Genomic DNA, 11,167 nt, shown 5'->3' with positions numbered 1-11,167 from the left:
GATAAGTTTTAATGTTGTCTCACACTTAAATCGTTTTATTTAAGTTCTTAACGTTTTAAAACTATCTCAATATTGTCATACCATTAGTGATCTGTTAACATAATCAATGGTGGGACAAAATTAAGACGATTTTAAAACGTTAGGGGCTTAAATAGAACAAAAAAGGTAGGAACAAAAATGATACATTATTCTTGAAATAATTACCAAATCAAGTAAAATAATAATGAATTTTAATGGTTGCATTACGAATTCAAAAATTTTACTCATACTTGTAGAATGACTAATATATAAACACTACTTGAAAACAGCAGAATACAGACAAATTTTTTCGACAGAATTTTACTGTCAAAAATACCGATGAATTTTTGACAGATTTTATGTCGGTAAAAAAATGAGAAAATTTTCACAAAATTTATCGACAGATTTTAACATCCCTCAATAATTTTGTCGTTAAAATTTAAATTTAAATTTAAAACTATCACGGACAAAAATTCCCTCTATAATAGTTTAATAAATCTCTCGAAAATTTGAATTAAGTTAAACTTGATTGCATAACCTGATTGAATTAAGTTTCATATTCGATTATGAAACTTTATTCAACACAAAATCACCGTTCATCTTCTCTGATCCTTCCTTTAAGCTTGCTCTTCTCTCCTCTCTCTCTCTCTCTCTCTCTCTCTCTCTGATTTGAGTTGAAAATAGGGCAAAACTCGCGTTGAAATGGTGACTTCTCCGTTGCTTCTGCTTTGTCACCGCTTGCATCGCACGAGCTCTAACGAAAAGATTAGTGTCGGTCTAGAATTCGCTAATAGAATCTCGTTGTAAGCATAGCCTAAACCAACAATCAATCCTCAAGTCAAAGTTAGAAAATGTGACACAACAATAAAATCAGTAACCGGGAATAGAATCCCGAGTCATTTTTCTTAGGAGTTGACATAAGATGCACATCATTGATTAAGGGTTCCTTGGGGATGTTTGGAGTTGAAGGCAAGAGAAGTAAACAACTAGAAATCAATGCAATGAACAACTAGCAATCAAAATAAGGAAGTTAAAAGATCAAGCTAACAAGGATGAATAACAATCAATCAGTATAAAAACCTTGGCAAATTCCTATCCTCATTATCATCATCAATTGTGACAAGAATTGTCCATTGCTCCCACTTAGTTAACCTCTAACAATGAAGTCAAGTGGTATAATTGACTCTAATCCACACATCCTAGTCAAATCCTAGTGAAAGGCTAGCTTTGGTGGAATTCAAGTCAACTAGCAACTTCCAATTATCAATCAACAAAAGACTTTGATAATTCAAGAGTCTCCAATTGCTCAACCCCCAAGCCAACAGTAAAAATCTACTCCATAGCCATAAGTGACATTTTCTCAAACACTTGGTGAGTAAGAGAAAAAGACATTATAAAATTGAGAAAGCAATTCAAATTAAAGCTATCCACTATAAACAACTAACAATAACAAAGCAATTAACAACAATGAAAATGAAATTCCTCAATGCATTAATAGAAATCAATCTCAACAAGATCCAAATTCAATATCCAAAATAACTAGAATGACAAGAACACTAAATGAAATTAGAGGAGGGAAACTACAAATTAAAGCAATCTAAAATTGGAATTAACACAGATCTAACCAAAGGATCCAAGTGAAATTGAATTAAGAACACTAAAACCTAGAGAGAAGTGAGAGCTTCTCTCTCTAGAATTCAAACTAAAACTAAAACTAAAGTGTGTGGTCATTCCTTTTATTCCCCTTCACTCCCAGCCTCTTATCCTCAAATTGGGCTCAAAACTGGGCCAGAAATCCGCTCAGAAATCGCCCCTAGCATTTTCTCTTTAATGAGGCACGTGATGCTTGTCGCACGTACGCGTCGCTTGGATAATGCACTGTCACGCGTACGCGTCGGTTGAAAGATGGCTTGATCACGCGTACGCGTCAGCCACGGGTTCCCTTTGGTTCCAGCTTCCTAAATCTTCAATTCCTTGTGTTTCTTCCACCTTTGCATGCTTCCTTTCCATCCTCTATGCCATTCCTACCCTATAACCCTAAGATCACTAAACAAACATATCATGGTATCGAAGGATAATAAGAGAGGATAAAAAATTAGCAATTTTAAGGCCTAGGAAGCATGTTTTCACTCTTAAGCACAAATTAGGAAGGATTCACTATGAATAAGTGTGAGAATAGTTGACAAAATCCACTTAATTCAATACAAAATAAACCTTAAAATACTGGTTTATCAATCTCCCCACACTTCAACATTAGCATGTCCTCATGCTAGGCTCAATGGAACCAAAAAGAGGTGACGAGGAGTGGTAGGATTTATTAGATGCAAATGCAACTAAATACAACATGCTTCTACCTACTTGGTTAAAAGTAGATCAATCTCCAAGAACATATATGAGCAAGTAGGGCTAAGATAGCATGATGATCCATGAATTCCACGAATTCGAATCTCAAAATGCAGTACAAATAGACTTGCAAGAAGAAAGCTCATGAAAGCCGGGAACAAGGAATTGAGCATCGAACCCTCACCGGAAGTGTTTGCACTCTAATCTCTCTAGTGTTTGAGGGTCGATTCTCTCGGTTCTCTACTAATCTTTCTTTTTAAGGCTTACTCTTCTTCTACTAATCAACATATGTTCAATGCATGAATACACATATCAAGAGGTCTTTTCAAGGGTTGTAATGGGGTTAGGGTCAAGATAGAATTGCATTTGGTCAAGTGGACTAAATTTTGAATCCTTGATTAACCTAAACTTCCCATCTAACCTAAGACAATCCATATGATCAAAATACAAAATCTAACTACCCATTGACTATCTTTTGCCACATATTCATGCATCCCAATTTTGAATACAATATATATGCATTGCTATTACCACTTACTTTGGGACATTTTGTTCCTTTTTTATTGCTTTCTTTTTCTCTTTTTCTTTTTTTCTTTTATTTTTGGTTTTTCTTTTTCTTTTATTTTTCTTCTTTTTCTATTTATTCTTTTTATATATGTGGTGGATTATATATATACGAGAGATCAATGCATATGATTAAGGTATTGAATGCACGAACATGTGCCCAACTAATTTTTTTATTTTCACAAAAATATACAATACCCAATTCCCAAACCAAATGTTCCCAAACCCGATTTTCCCACATTTAAATCATGCACTCGCTCACTAGTCTAAGCTAACCAAGGATTCAAATTAAGGACATTCATTGTTTTTCTCTTAGAGTTAGTGATGTGCTAAAATAGATAATGAAAGGGTAAGGCCATATGGGTTTGTAAGCTTAGTGAAACAAAGACCTCAATCACATAAATGCATTCATACATTAAACAATAGAAAAATAGAATCAAGCAAGACAAAGATCACAATCTTAGAGAGAGTAACACACACCAAAACAAAATATTGGTTGATAAGATGCAACCAATCAAATAGGCTCAAAATCTCACTAGATTTGTGTGTTCTAGCTTTAAAACCATGTTCCAAAATAAATTTCTTCAAGCAAGTTCAACAAAAGTTTTGATTTAAATTAGTGAAATGCCCTAAAACAATTTTCTTGGAAAAGAAATCATCACTTCAACCAAGTAGTCCTTACAAGAAAGAAGTGGTAAAATATGTACAATTCTAACTAACATGCAATCTATCATGCAATGCAATAACTAAATAACAAAGAAGATTAAAGATATAGGTGTTGGAAAAGGAAGTTGTTACCAATGGAAGTCGGTCCTCAACCTCCCCACACTTAAAGATTGCACTGTAACACCCTACCATACCGAGTCTTATGCTTAAGTCATAATCCAGAGATGGCAAGGCATTACGACCTCTAAAACAAAAATCTAGTACGTATAGTAGTGTGAATAAGGATTTTAACTAGGAGCCTTTGTAGAAAAAGGGGTAAACAAAAACCGTAACTCGAAAGCGCAACACTCCGATCGATAACGTAACGAACAGGGATAAGCTAACGCGAGATCATATATATACAAAGAGTGTCAAAAACGGGAATATCAAGACTCAAAATCCGGTTGCGAAGATAACCGGTCCGAGCATAGCAATATATACATATAATAAAATAAGGAAACCCCAAAGGAAACCCAAAGGGACACAAATACAGAAACCCATTCTCCAAAATCCCCTCTAGAAGGAGTCATCACAATTTGTATTATTTAATGGAGATAATAGTATCTAAACAAGATATATAAACCAAAACAAAGTCCCGAGAACAAAGGATCTTTGCTAATCCAGAAGTCTCCAGCATGCCTCAGCGAGAAACCTCACGTCCTGCATCTGAAAATCACAAAATCCGCATGGGTGAGAACCAGAGGTCCCCAACATGGTAACAGCTTCCACATATATAATACATAATAAAGAGGAAAGCCGAAGGCAATCCTAGAACTTCCTCCAGATAATATCAAAGCTTATAAACAAACTAATCCGTAAGTAGAAACTGACTAAAGATCCTTCAGTCTAACTAATACTTTCCTTTCCAATTCCTTCAGACCTCCCAACCACCAGCAGGAGTATAATATAGCAAACACAGTTATATCAGACAAGAGATTTACAAATAGGAACAGATAAGGCATTTAGACAAGTAGCAAGTAATATGCTATCAAATAGGCAATCTCAAACAATTCATATAGTATGCATATAATGAATGCCTGTCCCTAGTGGCTGAAGATATCATCTGTCAGTTATAGAGCCAGAACCCGGATCGATGTGCCAGCGAGGGCGCTGGACTCCCTTTGGGGGGTGGATTGTAAGGTCCCACATCGGTTGGGGAGGGGAACGAAGCATGACTTATAAGGGTGTGGATACCTCTCCCTAGCATGACGCGTTTTGAAGAGTGAGTGTGGGGGGCTTTGGCTATCATCCCTATCGTCAAAGGCAAAACCGTGAGGTCTTGTGTGCCAAAGTGGATAATATCATGCTAGCGGGTGGTCTGGGCTGTTACATGCACCGTCCTCAGTACATGCAAAGATGTGCAAGTGGGTCCGGAATCGCCACTCTCAATGGCCTAAGGATGGTGTGACAGGGGCCCCATGTCCACCTCTTGATCGCTTTCTTGCCAAAATTGGGTGTGGACTCTGGAGAGTCGGACTCCTCCAAGGATGGGATAGACAACTAAGGTGTGTGCGGTGATGTTGATGATGTTAGAATCGCCGGTTAGCTACCATCTTAGGAGCTTGCTTTGTTCTCTCTTGGCGACCTTCCATGGTGGGGTGTCTCCCACCTAGCACTTTTCTTTAACGTCCTTAAGTTGGATGGTCAATGAGCTCTTGTTATGGTGGTCTATGCTTTCATTCCTTCTTGAGTCTCCACCGATGTCTGGCCTTCAAAAGTTTTGTGGGATCCAAAGTGAGGTCAACCAATTCTTCAAGAACTTCTTCTTGGTGATCCTTATGATTCTGTGTGGATAGCTCAATTCTTAAATTCCCATTGAGATACCCTGCCACACCTTGGAGTCCACTCATCTTTTCCTTGCACCATGCTTGGACTTCAAGTGTTAATTTGGCTTCTTTGATGGACCTTGAATCTCTTTGCCACTCAAAATTCTCTTGCTCACCATCTAGCACTCCAAGAAGAGCTTGAAGTTGAGAATCCGTTTCCAAGATAGCATATTAATGTGGGCCTACGAAGCTCCTTGGTGAAATTTTCACCCACTCAATTTTCTCATGCATGAGTACCTTCACTTCTTGGTGTTTTGACTCTTCTTCATCAACATGTTGTAGATTTTCCTCATCCACCGTCTCTAACTCTTTCTCATCATCAATCAAATCAAATTTGGGGGGTGGGGTAAGGTCCACTTCAACATTTTGTAGCCACCCTTCATCAACCTCCTCTAAGCCTTCTTCATTATCAAACACATCAAATTTAGGAGGTTAGGTGAAGTCTACATTAGCGTTCACTTCTTCCGGCTCAATTACCTCATCTTTCTCCAAGAAGGCAGACTTCGATAGGAGAGAGAAATATTTCAACTCCTCATTAGAGTCTTCTTGTAATAGTGGAGGTGGTGGGAAATCCACATCATAGTCACAAGTCTTCCCCATACTTAGACCTTTACTCATACTCATCTCATGAGGAGTCTCATGGTGGACCTCAATCAAATCACACCGGAAGATAGAATGGTCCACCAATAGATGCTTCATAGTCTCATCCAAATTGAAGCTCACGGTTCTACCATCAATTTGAAAAGAGTAAGTGCCCGAAAATGCATCAAGCTTAAACCTAGAAGTCTTCAAGAAAGGCCTCTCTAATAGAATGGATGACGGCTTCCCGGAGTCATTAGGAGGCATCTCTAGAATGTAAAAATCAATCAGGAAGGTCAATCCCTTGATGCTCACTAAGACATCCTCAGCAATACCGGCCACAGATATAATGCTTATGTCGGCAAAAATAAAATGAGCTACCGATCTTTTCAATGGTGGAAGGTCCAATTCATTATAAACAGACAAAGGAATAATACTTACACAAGCACCAAGATCACACATACAATCGACAAATTCAACATCATCTATAGTGCAAAAAACTAAGCAAGGATTGGGATCACCACATTTCTTCGGTATAGCACCCATCAAAGTAGAAAATTGAGCTACCCAAAGGAATAGTTTCTAATTCATTCATCTTTTCCTTATTCATGCACAAATCTTTTAGAAACTTAGCATACTTAGGAACTTGGCGAATAGCATAAAAAAGGGAAATGGTTACCTCAACGTTTTTGAAGATATCCACTATCTTGGGATCTAGCGCCACTTGCATTTTAGCTCTTTTCCAAAGTGGGAAATGGGATTGGCATGGGCTCTTTCAAGACATATTCCTTGGAGCCACTTTCTCTAGCTTGGGTAACTTCCTCTCTAACAACTTTTTGTACCTCCTCCTCATCTTTTACATCCTCTACCTCAACGATGTCTTCATCAATAGTAGCCTCTTTCGCCTTTGATTCCTTGGAGCTCCTCTCTTGTAGTATAGTGCCAGACCGCAAGGAGATAGAATTAATGCTACCATTTGGGTTGGGCAATGGTTGAGAGGGAAGTGAACCTGAGCTTGAGGTTAGAAGGTGCTTTGGTTATTGTTGGAGGGTAAAGGTAAGCGGGATATAAGCTCTTGGAGGGTAGAGGTGAGCGTCGTTTGAAGCTCTCTTTTCCCTTGAAGAATAATGCGAAGGGTATCATCCGTTGGAGCTTGATTGGAGGAAGAAGAAGGGTAGGTGATTTGAGGGACTTGTGGTTGGGTGATTTGAGGCACTTGAGCTTGCCTTTGGTGAGGTGGTTGATATCTCTGACCTTGGTTTTGTGGTTGGAAGGATTGGTTTTGTTGGTTATGGTATGGTTGAAAGTTGTTGTTCCCTCTTTTATTTGCACCATCTCTCCACCCTTGGTTTGAGTTCTCTTGCCAACCTTGGTTTTGCCACCCTTGGTTATAATTACCCCCTTGTTGATAAGGGCCTTGATTTGGATGGTTGAAGTAAGCATTGGTGGCCGCCAAAGTGTTGTCCCCTTGGTGTTGTTGACATTCATCGGTATAATAAGAGTTGCAAGCACAAATTCCACACACTCTTTAAGGAGCTACCATTTGGTATTGTTGTTGTGGAGGAAGTTGTTGTTGATTAAAATGGATTTGCTTGAGAATGGTGGTCATCTCCCCTAAGGTCTTGGTGAAGGCGAACTCATTAGAGGAAACTTCATTGATGGCCCTTGGATGATTATTTCTTTGCCTTGCATATTGGGTAGATTCGGCTAGATCGGAATGAGTTGCCATGCTTCCTCCGCTGTTTTGCGCTTCGTTAAAGAGCAATTACTCGAAGCATCCAAAAGGATCATATCTTGAGGCTTCATGCCTTGGAAAAAGTAACTAATCAACACCAAATTGTCAGTCATGTGATGAGGGCATGAATCAAGGAGTTTTCTAAAGCGTTCCGAATACTCATAGAGAATTTTTGAGTCACCTTGAATGATACATGAGATCTCTTTTCTCAATCTATCCGTCACCTTCGATAGAAAGAAATTATCCAAAAATTCCCTTCTAAGAAAATTCCAATTAGTGACAACCTCCTTGAATTGGGTATAGAACCATTCTTTAGCTCTTCCCTCAAGAGAGAATGGGAAGTCATATAACCAAATAGCAACCTCATCCGCACCATACCGCCTAGTAGTTGAACAAGCCGCTTGAAAGTCTCTAAGGTGCTTGATAGGATCTTGAGCAGATAGACCATGGAACTTAGGAAGTAGATTAATCAACCCGGTCTTTAGCTCAAAATCGGCATTCAAATTCAGATGACGCACTTGAAATGGTTGGAGAGTGAAATCCAGAGCTCCCACCTCCTTGAGAGTAATTCTTCTAGGAGCGGTGATGAAGAGATTATCGTCGGTTAGGAATTTCACATAAATAATCTCTTCGAAGTATAATTCCTAACTAACAAACAATCCTCAATCAAAGTTTAATTTTGGTTGTCACAAGTGCAAACCAATAAAAATACCGAGAGTATTAGATCTCCGGTCGTCTCTCAAAGGAATTGCAGTGAGGTATGCATGTTATCGGTTATGAGGTTCAAGGGGTGGTTTGCAAATAAGGAGACAAGAAATTAAATGACAAGAAAATAAATCAAACAACTAAAGATAACAAATACTAAAAAGAGGCATTCATGGAAAGGATTGAGAATCAAGGCTTTCTATCATAGTCATTAATCATAATACAATAATTAACAAAAGCTAATCCTATTTTGTCATCTCCAACATCGGAAGAAGGTATAGTGTTATCTTCACATTAAGAGAAAGTCAAATAGGACTAGTTAATCCCAATCCATAAGTAATGTTACTGGAAGTAAGACTAACTAATCACTCTAGATCACCAATCTAAATTGGGTATTAATGACTCAAGATTGCCCAATTTCTCTTTCCAAGCTAAGAATGCTCGAAAACTACTCTGAAGTCCAACCAAGAATTTTGTCAAACACTTAGAAGGCATAAAAGGAAAGCATAGTAAAATGGCAAGAATAATAAAATCTAACAACTACCCAATGCAAGAAGTTAACAATAACAACTAAAGAAAGCAACATTAAACATGAAATACCTCAAATTACATTAAAGAAAATTAAATTCAACAAAGAGTTCATAAACATAAAAGTGGTTAAAAGGAAAATTAACACTATAAACAAAGAGAATAAAGATGTAGGAACAAGAAATTGCAAAGAAAACTAGATGAAAATAAGAATTAAATCCAAGATCTAAGAGAGATTAACCTAATTCTAACCTAATTCTAGAGAGAAGAGGGAGCTTCTCTCCCTAGAAAACTACGTAAAGCATGATCCTAAGCTAATCTAATTGCTCGCCCCTTTCTCCTTCTTGATTTCTGCCTCAAATACTTCAGAAAATGAGTTGGATTTGGGCCTGAATGGCTCAGAAATCACCCGCAGCGTATTGCCTTTAATGAGATCAAGTCCCACTTGTCATGCGTACGCATGGGTCACGCGTACGTGTCATCTGGCAACTTTTCTTATCACGCGTACGCGTTGCCTTGACGAGTTTCTTTTTCACGCGTATGCGTCGGTCACGCTTACACGTTGCCTTGAAAATTCCCTCCTTACGCGTACCCGTGGATGACACGTGTGCGTGGCCTTGAATCCTCCAAATGCTCATTTCTTCATGAATTTTCCACTTTGCATGCTTTTCTCTTTACTTCTTCCATCCTATCCTTGCCTTATAAACCTGAAATCACTCAACAAAGATATCAAGGCATCGAATGGGATTAAAGTGAATTAAAATTGGCAAGTTAAAGGCCCAAAAAGAATATTTTTAACCATTAAGAACAATTTGGAGAAATTCATGAAACCATGCAATTTCATTGAATAAATTTGAGATAAGTTGATAAAATCTCCTAAATTCAACACAAGATAAACCACAAAATTGGGATTTATCAAGCGGCCATAGTATTGGTACCTAAATCAATGGAAGCGATATTAATAGTATCAATGGAAGAGTAGATAGTTCCTTCCTCAAATGTCGCTTCGGATTCAACCTCAGATAAGGTTGGTGAATTGGCGGAAACCCCTTCACCACCTCTAAATGCTAATCGACGCCGAGCTTGCCTAATGTGAGATAAAGTCCTTTCAATTTCTGGATCAAATGAAGCTAAGCTCGGATCCGGTAGTGAACATGTCATTCAAGAAAAGAAACATAGAGCTCATGACAACTAAATATACTAAGCAAGTAACTACTGAATGCTACTAAAGATGAATCCTAACTAATAACCAAACTAGCAAACAATCAAGGGAAGTGCAAATATTTACATATGAACATATTTATACCAACCAATAACATGGCACACATATGCAACTCCTCGACAACGGTGCCAAAACATGACGAGAAGATTAGTGTTAGTCTTGAATTTGCTAATAGAATCTCGTTGTAAGCATAGCCTAAACCAATAATTAATCCTCAAGTCAAAGTTAGAAAATGTGTCACAACAATAAAATCAATAACTGGGAGTAGAATCCCGGGTCATTTTCCCTAGAAGTTGACATAAGATGCACATCATTGATTAGGGGTTTATTAGGGATGTTTGGAGTTGAAGGCAAGAGAAGCAAACAACTAGAAATCAATACAATGAACAACTAGCAATCAAAATAAGGAAGCTAAAAGATCAAGCTAAGAAGGATGAATAACAATCAATCAATGTAAAAACCTTGGCTAGGTGTGAGAATTAAAATTCCTATCCTCATTACCATCATCAATTGTGACAAGAATTGTCCATTGCTCCTACTTAGTTAACCTCTAACAATGACTCTAATCCACATATCCTAGTCAAATCCTAGTGAAAGACTAGCTTTGGTGTAATTCAAGTCAACTAGCAACTTCCAATTATCAATCAACAAAAGGCTTTGATAATTCAAGAGTCTCCAATTGCTCAACCCCCAAGCCAACAGTAAAAATCTACTCCATAGCCATACGTGACATTTCCTCAAACACTTGGTGAGAAAGAGTAAAAGACATTATAAAATTGAGAAAGCATTTCAAATTAAAGCTATCCACTATAAAAAACTAACCATAACAAAGCAATTAACAACAATGAACATGAAATTCCTCAATGCATTAATAGAAATAAATCTTAACAAGATCCAAATTCAAGATCCAAAATAACTAGAATGACAAGAACACTAAATGAA

The 11,167-nt window shown here is 37.7% G+C and overlaps 1 protein-coding gene across 1 annotated transcript; it reads right to left on the bottom strand.

Annotated features, from left to right (window-relative positions):
• Positions 5,889-6,581, bottom strand: LOC107620684. The gene has a single exon (XM_016322814.1). It carries the CDS (start codon positions 6,579-6,581, stop codon positions 5,889-5,891), a length of 693 nt encoding a protein of 230 aa, XP_016178300.1.

This window comes from Arachis ipaensis, chromosome B10 (genome assembly GCF_000816755.2).
Source record: "Arachis ipaensis cultivar K30076 chromosome B10, Araip1.1, whole genome shotgun sequence".
Lineage (NCBI taxonomy): Eukaryota > Viridiplantae > Streptophyta > Magnoliopsida > Fabales > Fabaceae > Arachis > Arachis ipaensis.
This window is presented reverse-complemented; position numbering and strand designations above follow the sequence as displayed.

Bases quoted from the DNA above. Each gene is read 5' to 3' on its own strand.
- LOC107620684 (XM_016322814.1), bottom strand. From the start codon at position 6,581: ATGGGTGCTATACCGAAGAAATGTGGTGATCCCAATCCTTGCTTAGTT.